Source organism: Quercus lobata, chromosome 5 (genome assembly GCF_001633185.2).
Source record: "Quercus lobata isolate SW786 chromosome 5, ValleyOak3.0 Primary Assembly, whole genome shotgun sequence".
In the NCBI taxonomy this organism is placed as follows: domain Eukaryota; kingdom Viridiplantae; phylum Streptophyta; class Magnoliopsida; order Fagales; family Fagaceae; genus Quercus; species Quercus lobata.
The window spans coordinates 13,027,820-13,047,856 of record NC_044908.1 but is presented as its reverse complement, the minus strand read 5'-3'; the positions used below and the strand labels follow the sequence as shown (position 1 = coordinate 13,047,856).

Here is a 20,037-nt window from a genome sequence, read left to right as displayed (position 1 = left end):
GTATATTCATATCTCAATCTAAATATGCTAAAAATCTTGTGAAAAAGTTTGGTTTAGATTCTGCTAGTTCTGTTAGAACCACTATGAGCCCAAATGTTAAACTCACTGTTGATTTGTTGGGAAAAAGTGTTGATTCTTCTCTATATAGAAGCATGATAGGTAGTCTTCTTTACCTTACTGTTAGTAGACCTGATATTAGTTACAATGTGAGATTGTGTGCTAGATATCAGGCTAATCCTAAAGAGCCTCATATGATTGCTTTGAAAAGAATCATAAAGTATGTCAAAACCATTGCCGATTTTGTTGTGTGGTTTAGCAAGGACACCAATGATGTCTTAGTTGGGTATTCTGACGCAGATTAGGCTGGGAATGCTAATGATAGAAAGAGTACTTCGGGGGTTGTTTTTATGTGGGTAATAATCTTATCTCCTGGATGAGTAAGAAGCAGAATTCCATCTCATTATCTACTGCAGAGGCTAAATACATTGCTGCCAGTAGCTGCTGCACCCAACTTCTGTGGATGCAAAAACTTCTCCTTGTGACAATATTAATGCCATTAACATCTCTAAGAATCATGTTCAACATTCTCGAACAAAACATATAGATATTCGACACCACTTCATTGGGAGCTTGTCAAAGATAGTACTCTCACTCTTGAGTTCATTCACACTCATGATTAGAAGGCTGATTTGTTCACTAAACCTTTTGATAGCAAACGGTTTGAATTCCTTCGCCAAAACATTGGTGTTATCTTCATGGATTGATCTCCTCTCCTTCTCCTCCTTCCTCATGCATTTGCATCTAGTTTTATGCTATGCTTTGTTTAACATGTTTTTGTTTGTTTGTTTTCAGTTTTGCTTTATTTTTTTTTTCATAAAAACTTTTTTTGAAAAATTAGAAAAATACAAATACAGTGTGTTTTGTGTACATTGGTACTTGTGTACCTTTGATGGCCATTGAAACAAAGTTTTCTAAACTTTGTATCTTCTGTAACTTTAATGAGCATCTCAATTTACAACTAAGCAAGTGAGTTTTGTGGCTCATGTTTGTGATGAGTACGATTAAGTCATCTCTTATACTTAACACTCATATCACTCTTTTCGATAGGAATGACTGAAAAATCCTAAAAGAATGGCATAAATAACTATCTCACCACTAAAGAATCAAAATGCTTTTAAATATGGTTGCAAGCATGTTTCTAGGAGATGTGGAAGTTATAAAATGTACCTTGAAGGTGATAGTCCCCATCAAGCAGTTATGATTGTGTCTGAGTTAAATTGATTTTCTCATATCTCAAATCATCATAACGTGAGACACTTATACAATCTTGCGATGTCTTTCACACACAACATGCAAAATTCTTTGCTAAGTTTGATACATGTGCAGGTACAATGTGATTTGGTCATCACAAGGAATATATGTGTTAATGTATGCTCACTAAACTGTCCTGACTTGTTTTTGAAATATAAAATTGGTTAGACTTATTTAGTGTGTGACAGTGTGTGCATGTGTTTGGTTCCTAAATGCTTTACATTTTTCTTGTTGAGAGATGTTTTTGAAAGCTTAAAATGTTGCTTGAATCTTTGGTTGAGTACCTCGCTTGATTGCATTCATTTCTGTGCTTTTCTCTTCTTTGAAAAATTGTTTTTATCAAGCTTGACAACTTCTCGATAGATCTTGACATATAGCTATCTATCGAGACACTTGGACTTCTTTTCTAAACAGATCTTAACGCATCTTCAATCCATCAAAGCTTTCTAGAATTTGTCTCGATAGCTTCTCGATAGATTCTTGATCCATCGAGAAAGTTTCTATCTAGCTGATAGCTTCTCGATCCATCGAGGCATTTTTCTGTCGACAAATTCTCGATAGCACCTCGACAGATTCATCTGTTAAGAATTAGTGCTCGACAGAATCTCGATAAATCCTCGTTCCATCGAGACTTGTTTTCTTTAAATAGATCCAACGCGATATCTGATCTCATTTCTTCGATCTCTCTTGATAGAAACCTGCCCTTTCTCTCTAAATCTCTAACCCATTTGGATTTTGACCTAGAGTGATCATTTCTTCTCTAGTATGGTATTTCTCTCTCTCATTCTTCATGCATTTAGACTTAGGTTTTGGATTTTAGATAAAATTTTTGGGCTTTTTACAAATTGATGAGTATTTTGTGAAATTTTTGGGTTGGGTTTTGCTTAAATGATGTTATATGCTCATGCATTGCATTTCTTTTGCATTTTCACAATGTTTCATGCATTTAGATGTGAGTTTTATATGTTGGAACCTTGTGTGCTGGTAGGTTTAGATTGGGCTGAGCCCATGATGAAATTTTTGTTGCACGTCACATGATCATGCATTATTCATGCATACGTTCCTTTCATTTCCTCGTTGGTACATTCTGTTGATTGGTGCTTTTCTGTTTGTCTCCTTCTCTCTTTCTCTCTCTCTCGGATAGTCTATGCATGGCATCCAAGTGCAAATCCGTCCTGAAACCCTCTTCATTCCAGGGCATCTTCTTTTGATTCCACACCTCTCCATGTCAGGTTTCGTGATGAGAAAGCCCGTCAGGACTTCTTAGAGAACTTCTCCAAACGTGGCATTCATTCGAAACACCACGTTATCCTATCAGACTTCTCCGATACTACTTTTCTGACTGTCATAAACAAGTGGGGTTGGGAATCTCTTTGTGAGATACTCATGAGTTGTCCCTCCGTGATCATACAGGAGTTTTACTCCAATATGCAACGTTTTAATTATTCTATACCTTGTTTCATTACTTCTGTTCGAGTTACTCGTATAGTAGTTCCTCTAGAGCTTATCTCTGATGTGCTACATATTCCTAGGGAATCGCATCCTGATTACCACAAATGTCCTCGTCTAAAGACTGTGCATAAAGACGAACTTCTGTCTCTCTTTTGTGAGACGCCTTCTTTATGGGGTGATCATTAAAACACCTCATGCTCGGGCTTTGCAAAAGGTCCGAGATTCTTGAATACGGTGATGACATTTGTTTTACATCTCTTGTCTCACTATAATTCTATTATTGAGCCCCGTGATCGCTTTTTGTTGTCCCTTATTGATGACTTTACTATTGACTTTCCCTCTCACTTCATACTCTCCCTTATAGATGTTTATAAGGATACGACGACCCGTGATAAACTTATGTTTCCTTTTGCTATCACGAGGATCATTCACCACTACTCTATCTCTTATCCTGAGTCTCCTCATTTCACCATCATGTGTGCCATTAGCATGGTGACTATTCGACGGAGCGAGGCCCAGCTTCAACCAAAGTGACCACAGACCGAGACGGCGACTCCTCTAGCCCATTCCACTCCATCCACCTCCGCTCCTTCTTCTTCTGCAGGTGTGTGATGCTCGAGGCGATTATGGTGCAGCTTCAGTGCATGGATGCTCGCCTTGATACTCTCACTGATGAGATGAGTCAGGTGACCACTCGTGTGGGTCGCATTGCACGATGTCAGGCTCACCTTGGTGGCTTCGTTGCTTCTCCCTCTTCATCTCCATAGGCTTCAGAGGACGAGGACGATGATGATGGCTTCGGTGATGATAAGGACGAGGACGAGGACGAGGACGAATGACTTGCCCTTTGTCATTTGTGACAAAAAGGGGGACGAATTTTGGGTATGAGAGTAGTCATGTACTTAGGGGGAGTTAGCATAGGACCTTTTTGTTAGGGGGAGTGTTTTACATTTTTTAAAGGATGCAGTGAGGACTTATGTATCTTTTATTTTCTTTCTTTTTAGATACATTATCCTTTTGTACATGGGTCTTGTGACCACTTAGTGATAGCAAACATTGTATTTATCTTTGATATATATATTTGATGATGTTGTTATCCTTTTCACCTATCTCTCCATGTGTTGTTTCTTTTCTCTCTTTATACCCATGTTTCTTATTATGTATGCAATCTTTTATTTATGTTTCACATTAAGATGTCTTAATGAGTTTTGTTTAAAGTGTTTTAGAAAGACAGATTGTCAAAATTTATCATGCCATGAACTCTCTTCTTGCAAAGTTTTTCAAGAGTTTGTGTTACGATTAGATTTTATTGTATTCAACAAGTGATTATAAGTTTAGTGTTTTATGACTTCTCTCATATTTCATTTGTTTATTTTGGTTTTATCACAGATTGCTAAAGAGGGGGGGGGGGGAGATTGTTAGGACATATGTGGAACTTGTTATGAACATATGTCATTTAGAATTGGCTAATCTTTTGAAAAAACACACTTTACTTATAATTGGGTAAATCTATGATATGTTTAATCCTTTAAGGAATAAGAGTTCAAGTCCAAGTATTGAAGCCATGCAAATCTGTCCAAGAATTAAGTGAAGAAGTGTTATTTATTAAAGCTCGACAGATAGCTTGATAGATGTATCTATCGAGATTTAATATTTGAAACTTGATAGATAACTCGACACCTGCATCTATCGAGAATTACGAAATTCAAATTTCTAGATATGTTTTTCACACATATCTTAGCTATTTGTGTATGGTTTCTTTTCTCACAACCCTAGACATATATAAGGATTATTATAAGGGTTGTCGTAAGGTTGTTGCACTTGTTGTTACATGCATATTGTGATCGGAGACAATCTACCCTAGTTCATCTTTCTCTTGAAGAAGCTGTTGCGTTTGTATGTCGTAGGGTTTTGTAACCAAGGAGCTTCTTGATCTTCATCGTGTGGATGAACTGAAGAACTTTATAGCCAACATCCTTCTCAAGTTGGTGTGTTAGTCATGTACTAGGATCCGTGCATCAATTGGTTTGTCATGTACTTGGAGCCATGCATTGAAAGGAGAGACTGTCATTACATTAAATTCACTCGGTGGGGATTTGCCTTGGTGGTTTTTCCTATTCATAAACAAATCACCTGTGTCGAATTTATTTTTTGCTACATTTAACTTAGTTGGTGATTTGTTTATGCTATCACGCGTATTGCATGTTAAATTGACTTAATTAATTCACTTGGCTAATTAATTGGTTAATTTACCTAAGGGGTCAATACATTCTTGGCCTATAATCAAGAATTGCAAATTCAATTTTCTCATGTTTGATGTGATTAATTTAGTTGACTGTACATGTGGGTTTTTCAGTTTTTGTAACCTTAATGAAGAGTCTATATAAAGGCCCATTAAGCATGACTTGTAAAGAGGTTAGAGAGATAGAAACCTAAGTTTTTTAGAGAGTTGATTTGAGCCTCCACTAACAATCAACATTGTTGTCATAGTGCAAATTAAAGTTGCTTGTCTAAACCTCAAAGTCACAAACGGAGAGTTTTAGGGTTAAGTCTTTTCTTAAAAGGGAAGATTTAGGATTAAGTCTAGTGTATAAACTTCAATTCTATTCTAGTGGGCCAGTTTACCTTGGAATTGATAGGTTAAATCCCTCTAGATTATTACTGTGAAACAATATGTTTCATAGGTTTTGTTGGGTCACCCTATTGTTGTCTTATGTTATTTTTTATTGAATTTACTATTTTATTGCTTTATTGGTGACATATTTAATATATGGCAATTAACTTAGAAATCAATCTCTGAATCTAGCATTTTGTTTGTTTCAATGGAAAACATTGTGTAAAGATAGTTTTCTGTGTTTTCTAGTATTTGGCAGCACCAGAAAAAATAAATCAAAGGAAAACTATCTTTGGTCAACAGGAAAAAAAAATAAGACTTTTTTTTTAGAGATTATTTTTCACTTATTAATTCATAACGGATTAATTATTTGAAGTTGATAATTTTGCTGTAAAATCAAGGGGTCTAAAAAACCTAACTTGACCCCCTCGGAGAAATTGTATGGAAAATTAACCTTTTTTTTTTAATTTCAATTTTTCCAAAAACAATAGAGTCAAATATTTATTTTTCTGAACAAGAATAATTTAAATTTTCTGGAAAATTTATGATCTGATCTTACTCCTAGTCCTATCCAATTGTGACATATTTGTGCTTAAGTTAAATGATAATTAAATAATAATAATTTTTTGCTAAGGTTAAACGTGGACGGATTCAAACCATAGAAATTTAACCAACAATGGAGGAGGCAATCCTTAGGCCACAAGCTATTGGTAATCAAATAATTATTTATTCATTGAAGTCATATTTCACATTCTTCATATATCAATGAAATAATCATTAATCATATAATTCTTATCATTTTACATTGTCTGCTTTTTTTCCCCTCATGACATATAATATAATTGTAACTAATTTTTCTAGTTTTTAATGATATTATATACGACAAAATAAATTTCACATGGCCCTTATAAAAACATCTCTACGAATTATTTTAAAATGAAATTATAACAAACCCGCACATGACATGGCTAGTCATAATAATTACAACAGGAATGAAAAAGTACTGCAAGGGAGCTCCTTGTTCCATAACAGAGCATGAAAACAATTATTCAAAACCAAACATACCCATACACATAGGTATTTATCAATACTACCACAAAAGGTTTCTACAGAAATTGAGTACATCTAATGAGATACACGGCTTGACAGCTCTTTTAGGGTATTTAGAGCAAAAAAATAACACCAGTACATACGATCCTCAACCAAGTTGAAGCGTCATTGCTGCCAATGAGGATTAATATGAAGAACACTGACTACACTCAAAAAGAAAATAATGCAAGATAGCAAAAAACTTGTAAAGAAGGCTAGAAGATCAATTTCATACCATTTGCCGTCACTTACCTCTGAAGATTTTTGTGGTGATGGAGGTGATTCATCTATAAAGGTGCAACTTTTCCTTAGTGGTGCATCGCAAAGAAATGGATTTCCTTCATAGCTGCTCTCTCCAAATGTTGAAAATTGTTTTTTCATGTCTGGAACTTTGCCTGATAAGTTGTTGTAAGCCACAGTAAAAGCTGCGAGAAACGTCAGATCAGTCAATGCTGAAGGAATTTCTTCACTCAAATTGTTGTGAGAAAGGTCTAAGCTCTCCAATTGAGTCAAATTTGAGAATGTTTTTGGAGTAGAACCATTTAATTGATTGTGAGACAAGTTCAATGCGAAAATTGAAGATAGCCGTCCTAGCTCTGGTGGGATTTCACCTATTAGCTTGTTGAATGACAAATCCAATGTAGACATCATATCAAGGATGAGACCCTGGTACAAGTTAGACTTATATTTCGTCAAAAACTCAATTTCAACTGGTATATGGATATAAAAACTTGTCCCTTCAATTATGTGGTTCTTGTTTAGAAGAGATTTATATGGGAAGGAAAAACCACTGCCCCCAATACCATAGTAGTATATGTAGACAAATTCACTAGCAGCTAGCTTCCCAAATGCTACGTTGTAAAAGCAATATGGTATTGTCCCAGAAAAAAAGTTTCTTGAAAGATCCATGATGCTTATCTTCTTTAACCAACAGAGCTGCTTTGGAATCATACCACTAAACTGGTTGCCACTCAACAAAAGTACTCTTAAATTAGAAAATCTGTAAATTTCTTTAGGGATGTTTCCGGAAAAGCTATTATCTCTAATGTCTAATGTCACAAGATTTGATGAATTGAGAACAGCCTTTGGTAGTGATCCTGTGAGATTGTTCCCCCGCAAAAGTAGGTTCCCCGCATATTCTAGATTCAAGCAAGAAGGTAACAATCCCAACAGCAAATTATAAGAAAGGTTTAATATATCAAATGAACTTAGTCCACATGGAATCTCACCCTCAAAAAAGTTGTGACTAAGGTCAACATTCACCAACGTTTTAGTATGATTATTATTTACCATCCATACAAGAATTATACCTGACATGTGATTGTTGCTAATATCTAGGTAACAAACTATTAGGCGTACCACTGGAAGAGTACCTGTGAAATAATTATTGTTTAATTCCAAAGAAAGTAAGGATAGGTTGAAGTTCTTTGAAAAAATTTCACTGTGAAATAATTATTAGATAACCTCAAAATACTCAAGATGGTGCAATTGGCAACCAATTCCATTGGTACCTCTCCAGAAAAATTATTCAAGGACAAATCCAATTTATGTAAATTACTCATGTCACCAATTGAGGATGGGAGATCACCTTCAAAATAATTTCGGGATAGATTTAGATATTCTAATTTTGGAATAATCTTTCCGATATTTTCTTGAAGTTGCCCATCAAGGTTATTGTCAGAGACATCCAACCAACAAAGATCCATGGAGCGATATGATGGCAAATGAAATTGACCCACAAAAGAGTTACTTCGAAGACTTAACATTTGTAGTCTAGTATTGTTTTCAAGCAACCAAATGGGGAAGCTTCCATTCAACTTATTGTAAGATATATCAACGACTTCCAATTCATGTTGGTCGAAGAGAAACTTAGGAATGTTACTTGTGGGCTTGTTTAGACTACAGTTAGACAGTAATAACACCTTTAATTGAAATGATGGGTCCCAACTGGGATTTTCAATTTCGATATCGAGCTTGTTGTTGTCACTAAAAAGTTGAATCACCTTAAGCTTGGAGTGATTAGCAAACAACCTAAAGGAGAATAAACCTTCAAAAAGATTATAACTCAGATCAATGTGCTCAAGGGATGTCCAGCTGGCTACAGGAGACAAAGACAAGTTTCCACTGAATCGGTTGTAAGATATATCTAACAACCTAAGAGATGTCAAATTGGTTAAGCATGGAGGAAGGATTCCTTCAAAGTTATTACGACCAAGATCTACCTCTTCCAGTTTCTTCAATGCACACATTTCTATCAAAAGCAATATGATTAATTAGTTCTGTCTATCCTAAAAATCTCCTAAAATAAGAATAAGTAAAACAAGTAAATTAGTATACGCGATCAAAATAATTAATTTCGACTCCTGAAAAAGTGAATGATCAATTGTTTGTGCATTCAAGTTGCAACCAATTAGATCTATTCTATATCAACCTTTCACTTTCCCTTGTTTTTACACTGCCATTCAATTTTAGAAGATTAACAAATTGTCCAATTTGATTTCATAGTAGATTCTTACCTCGAATGGGTAAAGTTCCATTAAGTCGATTAGAATATAATGATAGAGCCTTGAGTGAAGGTAGGGCTCCAATATATGGAGGGATACTTCCAGTGAAAGAATTATAACTCAAATCTAAAATTTTCAAACTGTTGAAGTTTGCCATATCTACAAAGAGAATTGACGATAGATAGTGTCAAGAGAAAATGGCTCATTGGCTTATACTAAAAGAACTTACATATCACAAGAAAATTATTCTTGCAGTTAAAATAGATGGTGGAATGTTTACCCTTGAATGGTAGGCTTCCATTAAGACCATTTCCTTGCAGGATGAGGACCTCCAAGTTGTTTAGATTAACCGCTTCTACGTCATCGGTAAAGAGATATGTATTTATCAAATTGAAACTAACAGTACAAATGGAAGATCTAGTACAATAACACATTTCATATTGAAGCCACACTACCACAATCATTTACATATATCAAGCATTTTGTGATTTTTAACATGAAGAAAGTAAATCTCAATAAAGGTAAAATCGGTTATAAAATCTCAATCTTTTTCTACACTTTTTCATGGTATTCTTGAAGAAGAAAATTTAAATTTGCACGTACTGTGGCTAGAAAGAGGCTCTTCCATGTAATTGTAACTTAGGTCAAGATATTTAAGAACTGGGAGGTCACCTAAGAATCTTAAAATTTCCTTGTCAAAGTGATTCGATCTTAAATTTAAGCATGCCAGCTTGCTCATTTTGGACAAACAATTGGATTCTGTAAAAAACATATTCAACCAATTGTGAAATCCATGAATACAATGGGATAGGAGTGTATTCATTATCACAATAATCACAATACAAAAATGAATAAATAAATAAATGAATGATCTATCAAGAATCGTATGTGATTTCTGGTACGATCATTTCTACATCTTGCACTGTTGATATGTGAAGTTTTACTATTGGAAACCATATGTAACTTTGAAAGCAAAAGAAGGTATGTGCACTTATCATTTAAATACAATGTGTGGGCTCTTGTTTCTACCTTTCTTATTTATGAAGTGAAGATCAAGTGTACATGACTGCATCAAAGCCCAATGATATGCATATTATTGGTAGTAGTTGCTAAGAGCATCTCCAGCAGTTTCTCCAAATTTTTGTATTGTGGGAGGGTGAACAGTTACAGTTACCTTTTACTTACCTACTTTTTCAAATACATTTTTCAACAGACTTACTATCATTTTTCTATCATATTAAAATGGAAGATCTAGTAGAATAACACATTTCATATTGAAGCCACACTACCACAATCATTTACATATATCAAGCATTTTGTGATTTTTAACATGAAGGAAGTAAATCTCAATAAAGGTAAAATTGGTTATAAAATCGCTCTTTTTTTTTTCAGACTTTTTCATAGTATTCTTGAAGAAGAAAATTTAAATTTGCACATACCGTGGCTAGGAAGAGGCCCTTCCATTTTATTGTAACTTAGGTCAAGAGATTTAAGAACTGGGAGGGCACCTAAGATTCTTAAAATTTCCTTATCAAAGTTATTCCAACTTAAATTTAAGTGTGCCAGCTTGCTCATTTTAGACAAACAATTGGATTCTGTAAAAAACATATTCAACCAATTGTTAAATCCATGAATACAATGGCAAAGGAGTGTCATAACATGTTATTCATTATCACAATAATCATAATATGAAAATAAATAAATGATCTATCAAGGATCGTATGTGATTTCTGGTACGATCATTACTACATCCTGCATTGTTGATATGTGAAGTTTTACTATTGGAAACCATATGTAGCTTTGAAAGCGAAAGAAAGTATGTGCACTTATCATTTAAATACAATGTGTGGGCTCTTGTTTCTGCCTTTCTTATTTATGAAGTGAAGATCAAGTGTACATGACGACATCAAAACCCAATGATATATGTATTATTGGTAGTAGCTACTAAGAGCATCTCTAGCAACTTCTCCAAATTTTTGTATTATTCGGAGGGTGAACAGTTATAATTACATTACTTTTTTACTTACATACTTTTTCAAATACACTTTCTAACAGACTTATTATCATTTTTCTATCTTATTAAAATAGTATTTCATCATTATTTCTTTATTCTTTCTTCAATCTTTCTTTATTCTTGTTTTAATCTTTCTTTTTCTTTCCTCTATTTATTTTCAACAACTATATATTTCAAATTTCTAACGGCTATATTTTTAAATTGCCAATGACAATATTTTAAATTTTCCAATAGTCATATTTCTCAATGGTAATATTTCTTAAGCGATTTTTATTCTTATTATTCATTAACTTATAATTAATTTCCTTAAAACAAAACTTACAGTACTTATAAAAGTCCACCACATGTTTAGGCCATTTATTTATTTTTTCTTATTATTCATTAGCTTATTGTAAGGACTCAATTCGTAACGACCCCAAAATGATGTTGGGTTCGTACGTTAAAAAACCCAAATAATATAATTTGTAGAGCGTGGGTTTGAAAGGCTAGGCTTTGGTCACTGGACGATGGTTGGTCGTGGTGTTCATACGAAAATAAACTATGTTCGCTCAAGAAGTCTTTCTCTTCGGTACGGCCTCGGAGGCTCTGGTTCTTAACCTTTTTTCCCAGCCCTTTTTCTGGATTGCTTACTTCCCCTTTTATATTAGCCTGCACCCCTCATCCAGCATCCACGTGTAGGTTCGACTTTCTAGGATCGATACTTGTACCATCAGCCCATACTCAAAGTGGTTGGGGGTGGTTGTAAAAGCTGAAGAGCATTGCTCTGTCTGACGCAAAGTATTCAATGGTAGTAATGGCAGCTTTTCCTTTGTCCTTTGTCGTCATATTATCCAGGGGTCCTTTCTCTATCAATGGGGATATTTTAGGTTTTTCCCAAAACTGTTCCTATATCGTTTTGGCCCTTTCTTTTAGGAGGGCCTTGGGGATGCCGAGGACAGAGTCATCCTCGGCTATGTCTCAAGGCTACTTGGACTTTTATTGTATGTCCTCGGCTATATCCCACCTCGGCTTGGGCCTTGGGCCCTAAGGTAAAATGGGCCGGGGTCACAATTTCTTTGGCCCCACACTTATAATTAATTACTTAAAAAAAATTTAAAAAAAAAAAAAAACTTACTTTCTTATCATTAGAAAGAGTCCACCACATACCACACGGTTAGACTATTCTTTCTTTCTTTCTTTCTTTTTTCTCTTATTATTCATTAAATTAATTAATTTCCTTTAAAAAATTAACATAATTATTATCATAAAAAAAAGTCCACAAGCACCCCCTTCGTTTTTGGTTTCATCATAGTCACACACACACAAACACACACAAAGAAGATAAGAGAAATCCTTGTCCATTGCCACCTCTTCGTTGCCACTCATCTTCCTCTCACTGTCGAGTGAATGCAACCAGGATTAAGTTAGATCTATTTGTTGTTTTTGTTTTGATCTTAGTTTTGTTGTTCTAATTAACTTTGTCTTTTTTTTTCTTTTTTTTTTCTTGATCTGTTGTTGTTTTTATTTTAGATTTGTTATTCTAATTAAATCTTTTTTTCCCTATTTTTGATTTGTTGTTGTTGTTGTTGTTGTGATGATTCTGATTTTAGATTTGTTGCCCTAATTAAATTTCTTCTGATTTTAGATTATGTTTGTGTTTTGATTGTGTTACCGTTTAGATACATTTGAGAGAGAGGAATAAGTTCGGTTGAGAAGGGAGAGAGTGAACAAAGATGAAAGGAGGAAAGAGAAAGAATTTTTTTTATTCAACCGTGTATTTTTTTTAAGATATTAATAATGTTTTGGAGTTGGTACAGTGCTACTATAACAGCTCTAAAAAAAATTTGCTAAATTTTTAGTTTTAAAGAGGCTATTGTAGCTTCTTTTTTTTTTTTTTTTGGATTTGCTCTCCAAAAATAGGTTTAAAGAGCTTGTTGGGGATGTTCTAAAGAAGGGATAAAGTAGCAATGGTAGTGATGGTCATAATTTTAGGTTAAGTGGGACAATATTAAATTAAGTAAATATTAACCTGTAATTTTAAAAACAACTATTAATAATAATAAAAAATGATCCTTTATAAAATACACTTAATCAAATAAAAAAAATATTAACATTTTGTAACAATTGAGAGTTATTCAATTGTATTGTTTTCGTATTCTTGAACTAGTTGTTTGATCTTAACAAACAAGTAAGAGCAATAAAATACTGCATACATATCTAGCAACTATTCAAATAATCAACTAATGCAACTATATAAAAAAATAGGTTAAAATGTAAAATTCATCATTTCTGTTTTACTAGAATTAATTTCAATCTTTTATTTATTTATTTATTTATTGTTCAATTTAGTCTTCTAAATAATAAACTTGTTCAACTTAGGATTTCTTTCTATCTCCATCCAAATCACTCCTTTAACTTTGTTTTTTTTTATTTATTTATTTAAAACTCCAAAAAATCTAATAAAAATATATTTTAAAAAAAACTAAAATTTTCTAAATTAACTATTTTCAAATGTGAATTTTATTTTCTAAATTAACTAAAATTTTTGGGTTTTGCTATAAAAACTCATCCCAAAAAACAAAATCAATAGCAAAAAATTCAATCAAAATGTTCTAATTATAGAAAAATAAATAAATTCAGTTCTTCGCACTTAAAAAACTCACAAACGTATCAAAAAAAAAAGAAAAAGAAAAAAAAAGGCACAAACAGGACAATTCCATTTTGATATCGTATCAACAAAAATGAACTGTAGGGAAAATAATTTATCCCCAAAATCAGTCTCAGATCTGCCAAAACTAGAATCCACTTCCATACCAATCACAGAGATATATAAAAGTAAATACCGCGTAAGAAACTCAAACTAAGATTCAGAAAATCAATGGCAAATCCACTCTTCTTTCTTTGGTAAGCTACGCTCACACAACAAGAGAGTATTGTTGCATGCGTCTCACGCAACAAAAGAGAGAGCAAAAACTAATTAAACCAAAGAAATAAGAATAAAAATAAAAAACAAATAAAAAAATAGAGAGAGGAAAAAAATCGTCATCCAGAGAAGAGAGAGAGAGAAGATTGTCATTGCTCACGAATGCGAGGCTTTGATGACAGAGGCGATCTGGGCTTGTCGCTTGTTAGATGATTGTGGATCAGGTTTGATATGGGTTTTTGGTGTGGGGTTGTTATATGAGGGTGATGGTGGGTTGCGAGGCTTGATGGGGGTGGTGGTTTTGGTGATTTGGGGTTGTTTGGGTGATGGCTGACTTGACAAACGACGATGGCATTGGCTCCTTTGCAACAACACCATCGGGCCGACTCGGATCGTGCAACGAAGCCATGGAGCTCTCTCTCTCTGTCTCCCTCCATTTCTCTCTCACAGATGACTGCTATCATCCAAATATTTTGTGTGTGGAAAAAAGATGGGTTTAGATTTAGGATTTTTATAGTTATTGTGTTTGTGGATGATGATTAATTGATTATAAAGTTGTTTTACTTCTTTATCTGTTGTGTTTGGTTAGTGGGAAAATTTTGGGGAAAGCTTTCAATTTTTGAAGGGATTTTTTTTTTTTTTTATATATCAAAATATTACTAAAATAATATTTAGTTTATTTTTTTATTATATAATTTTTTATTTCAAATCTATTATTAATTCTTACTTATTAATATGACTAATTTACTCAAAGTAAGTTAATGATATTTATTATATAGATTTTACAAACTAGCATATTATTCATGTCACATTTGTTTGTAAGTTTTTTGTCGTAAAATTTGTATTAGTTTTAATATTTTTCGTGGTTCCAATTAGTTCAGTTGGTAAAGTCTTTGATAGTTGTATAAGAGATTTGAGGTTCAATCTTCACCTATACCAAAACTGATTGGTGTCTTGGTCTGATAATAAAGAGTTATTATCAGGAGCAGACGCCATAGGTTGAAACTCCCTCTCTAAAAATTAAAAAAAAAAAAAAAAACAAGCTTTGATATTTTTCATTTACTTAATGATGATTGAATTGTGTTTCTATTAATTCTTTTTTTGTTGAGAAAATGCTAAATTTATTAAAAATTTTACTACAAAAAACTTATAAACCGATATGGCAATGAAGTGACACTTCAACAAATTAAAGAATCAATAAGTATTGAATTACTCGTACATCAATTTATAAGACCTATGTAATAAAACTCGTAATATAATAATATAACTCTAATATTTTTATGATAAAAAAAAAAATCTAATATTTTAGGTTTTCTTAAGAGTAAAAAAAAAAAAAAAACACCTTATGGCCTAAATGGGATGGGACCTTTCTATGTTAGGGGGCCATAGACCATAGCCTAAATGGCCTAGGCCTAGGGCCGGCCCTGTTTTTAAAGGAAAACATTTGGAATCTCTATAAAAAATGATTTCAAATGCTCTTCTCGTCATATAGATAGAAGGCCTTATGTTTGAGGCAGTACCTCTATATATATAGTTGATATTTTTATCATGTTGTTAAGTGAAAATCACGTTGATATCCTGATAAATTTGGTTCCCAATCATGGCCATATTAATCAAACTACTATACAAAATTAACCAATCATTCAGATTTATCACAAGATGAGAGGGGGAGGGGAATTGAATTAAAGTTTAGTAGAAATTTCATCGAACGTATGACACCATTGGCATGCAAAACCAAAAAAACAAAAATAATGTACTGAAAATTTTCAAATTGACCAAACATCTCCACACGAAGTTATGATAGTAGGTAGGATGTATATTTTCTGCTGGTTCGAATGTGGTGCATGCAGGTTTTGATAGTCCCACAATTTTGGCACTACAACACTGTTTATTAAGATGCTTCATTTCTAAACAATGCTTGACTCAAATTGGGTTTGATGGAGATGGAATTGGGTCGAGAGAGGAAGAGATGAAATCAGATATAAATAATGAGAGAATTGGTAAGGACTGTTACACCATTTTATTTGGCTTTAACAAAACGTTGAGAGAGGGTAATTAAGAAGAAAGACGGAATGACATTTTTTATTTTGGACAAAAACCTGAATCATGCAAGCATAGTTGTTAAATCGTGAATCGTATCGTGAATCTTTTTTTCATTTTTATGTATCGTGTATCGTATCGTATCGTGTATCGTAAGATACACAAACACTATATAAAATTTATAAAACATTATACATATACATATATTTATTATAAAATTGAAACATATGCAAATAATGACTACTTTAATTATCACTTATGTTAAAGTATTTGACTAAGCTAACCAAATAAACCAAATGGAAATATATTTTTAACATCCATATCCAAAAGATAAAAATATCCATATCCAAATTCATTAGAGTTCAAAGTCACTACATATTATATTAGTCAAAATATTTTTTTTCCTAATCATATTTATCACTGCCTAATCAAAATCATCAAAATCATCTCCATAGTCCAAGTCAATGAAGTTATCATCTTCATCATCTTGCAAAATCATTTCATCATTGGCATCTTCTTGTACATCTTCTTCATCATCTCCAACATCCACTATCTCTTCTGGTTCTTCAACTTCAATAACTTTTTCTTTACTTTTCTTTTTGGCATTCAAATTTCTTGGACCTATAAAAATAATAACAAAAAATATATATTGTCAAAATTAGCATTTTATTCATAATATAAAAAAGAAAATTTCAATTTAATATAAATTTATACCTCTTTTTCTTTTTCTACTACATCCTTCCTCATTAACTTCAAAGCATTCATGAATGTCCATCCATGAAGTATCTTCTGGCAAGCAAGGTTCTTCCTTTTCGGTAATCCATTCATCATCAGATTCCATATCCGATAGACAAATTGGATCATATGAGTCACCATTCTCTTCTCTCTTTATTTGTCTCAACTCCAAATTAATATTATAGTTTACAAACACCAAAGCATTCACTCTTTGTTGCTCAAGACGATTTCTTTTTTTAGTGTGTACATGATCAAAAGTACTCCAATTTCTTTCACATCCCGTTGCACTACAAGTTAGGCTTAAGACATGTATAGCTAAGTTTTGAAGCTCTTTGCAATGTACTCCATAACTTTCCCACCACAACGCTATATTACCAACAAAAGAAATTGTAAAGGGCTACAATATAATTATGATAACAACAAATAAAAAGCTACATTAAGATGATAATGATAATAACAATAGCACATACCTGGCTGCTTCTTTGTTCTTGTAAGTATAGCCATTTCTTTTCCAAACAAACCCTCAACTTTATCAAATTTCTCCAATTGTAGATCAATCCTACACCTCTCCAAAGTTGTAGGACACATCCTTTCAATCACTTCATAAAGTCCAACTCTCACTTCTTCATTTGCAACAAAGTTGGGATCATAATGAAACCTATCACAGTTTTATATCTTATAAATAAATAGGCATACAAAATATAAAGATAAAGATTAAAATATATAACAATTCAAATAATGAACTTACTTAGGATTGAGAAAATAAGCTGCTGCATGTAAAGGCCTATGAAGTTGAAGCTCCCATCTAGTTTCAATAATTCTTAATATAGGTCTATATCTCCTTTGCACATCATTAAAATTTTTCCGGACTTGCTCTTTTGCTCTATCCATAGCTTCATATATGTAGCCCATTGCTGGTTTTGCATCACCATCTACAAGCCTTAAAACTTTTACTAACGGGATCACACATTTCAAGCAAAATTTAATAGCAGGCCAAAACTTTGGATCACTCAAGACAATTAATTGGACATTAATGCCATCACTTTTCTTTGCATAGGGACTCTTAGTCCATTCCTCAGATGCAAACATAGACCTTAATCCAATCTTTTGTTGATATATACTCTTCAAAGTTAAGTAGGCAGTGGCAAATCTTGTGACACCTTGTCTTGCCAATTCCCTCCCTTTTGTATATTTTCTCATTAAATCAAGCACCCAAATATGACGGTAAATAAAAACAGTGATCTTCTTTGCTTTTTTTATAGTATTTGCATGCACAGGCAAATCACCAATGTCATGAAGCATCAAATCAATGCAGTGGGCAACACAAGGATTCCAAAAGATCTTACGTCTTTTTTCCATTAATTTTTCACCAGCTGAAACATAAGCTGAAGCACTATCTGTCACTACTTGTACCACATTCTCCTCTCCAATTTCTTGCACCAAAGAATCAAGCAATTGAAATAAATTTTCAGCATTCTTGGAAATATTGGAGGTGTCAATAGATTTAAGAAAAACTGTTCCCTTTGGACTATTGACAAGGAAGTTTGTGATAGACCTCTCTCTATTATCCGTCCATCCATCTGACATTAAAGTGCAACCTGTTTTTTTCCACTCATTTTTATACTTATCCAATGTGAAGTGCATATTTTCTACCTCTTTTTTCAAGAAAGTCACCTTGTTTCATGATAAGTAGGGAGTTTCAATCCCTTGCCATAATTAGCAACTGAATCCATCATTTTTTTAAACAAAGGGCTCTTAACTAAATGAAAAGGTATAGCATGAGCATAAAAAAATCTACAAATAGCCAAACAAGTTGCAGTACGATCTTTCACCAAGGAAGGTAAAGTCACTTGTTTAGAATTTGATTTCCCTTTTAAGTATGCATCCATGGTTCCCTTTTTTGCATTATCACCACCAATCTTTTGTAATTCATCTTCTTGAAGACATTCAACATCAAACTCATCATCAAGTTGCTCTTTTTTTTTTTTTTTTAATGTTTTCCAAAAGTTTGGCAAAATAATTTTTAACATCTTCGGGCACCTTCAAGCATGGTTTAACATCCTTATATGTATGTGCCAAATGGTTTTTCATTCTTATGACTCCACCCCAATATTCATTTGAGTAATAATTACATTTAAGCTTAAGCCTACTTGTCTTATCATCATTGATACGTAGACAATGATCCCAAGTGGGATCTTTCTCCTTATTTCTTTTCCTCCTATCACCCTTTTTTTTTATATACCTAAAAGCAAATATGAACACATGAATTTATAGTCAATCAACAATTTTTATGTACACAAATTAAGTATCACAGTCACAGTTACACTATCACAAATTCACAATATTAATATTAACATTACAAAATACATATATAAATATATATATATATATATAATAATATTTATATATAAACACTCATATACATACATTGATACATATTCAGTTATACTAAACTAATTTTTTATAAGCCACTCGATTATATTAAACTAAATTAACTAATATAATATGTTAATAACAATAAATAATTACAATAATTTTTCAGTATAAAGAATTAATCAAAAAATTTTATTAAGAAAAAAGAAAAACTAACCTTACACAGACAGTGGACCCAACGTGAGGCAGCACTTGTTGTTGTTGTTGTCTTGCTCTAGTAGCATGTGAGAGTGTGGGACTTTTGGGTTAGGAAAAGGAATAGAAGAAAAAGACAAGATTGTGGTCCTTTGGAGCTTGTGATCCCTTGATGAGAGATCTCCTGGAACTTGATGATCTAAAAGGTAAAAAGATGAAATCAAATAGAGAGGAAGCCAAAGGGGTTTTGGGAAAGTTGAGAGCTTGAGAATTGAGATACAAAGGAAAAAAACGTGTGGGTGACTACTGACTGGTGCAGCTATGTGTGGGTAAATAGATTTAATTGTGGTTCAATTTTTTTAGGGCTAAAAAATAAATAAATAAATAATTAAGAAGGCTTTTGTATTGGGCCAAACTACCAAAATAGCCCAACTTGCTTTTAAAAAAATGAAAAAACGTTTTGGGCTAAATTTGGGCTGAAATTTTGGTTAAAAAAGCCTATTTAAGCCAATTGTTTATGTATCATCCGATACAACCGATACGTATGATACGCACGATACGTACGATACATACAACTGTATCGTCCGATTCATATGCACCTATGATACAAATCAACGATACAGTACTTTTTTCAAACGATACGATACTGACAACTATGCATGCAAAGATCTTTATACGGTTTGCGAAATGATTAAGATTTAAGATGGTTAACAAACGTTTAAGATAGTGAAACGAAAATAAAATTTGCAAGAAATAGGAAGAATGAAAGGAGCTAAAACAGAGATAGGAATGTGGCATGATAGGTACC

General features: G+C 33.0%; 2 protein-coding genes across 2 annotated transcripts; both read right to left on the bottom strand.

Annotated features, from left to right (window-relative positions):
- Window positions 1–6,103: 6,103 nt before the first annotated feature.
- Window positions 6,104–8,715, bottom strand: LOC115989977 (receptor-like protein 56). Its single transcript, XM_031113840.1, has 5 exons — window positions 7,941–8,715; window positions 7,777–7,839; window positions 6,719–7,605; window positions 6,571–6,630; window positions 6,104–6,130 (listed from the first exon to the last, which is right to left on the bottom strand). Exons 1-5 carry the CDS (start codon window positions 8,713–8,715, stop codon window positions 6,104–6,106), a joined length of 1,812 nt encoding a protein of 603 aa, XP_030969700.1.
- A 7,635-nt stretch (window positions 8,716–16,350) lies between these two features.
- On the bottom strand, window positions 16,351–18,248 carry LOC115989976. The gene is made up of 4 exons (XM_031113839.1): window positions 17,410–18,248; window positions 17,132–17,319; window positions 16,641–17,027; window positions 16,351–16,547 (listed from the first exon to the last, which is right to left on the bottom strand). Exons 1-4 carry the CDS (start codon window positions 18,246–18,248, stop codon window positions 16,351–16,353), a joined length of 1,611 nt encoding a protein of 536 aa, XP_030969699.1.
- Between the last annotated feature and the right edge of the window lie 1,789 nt (window positions 18,249–20,037).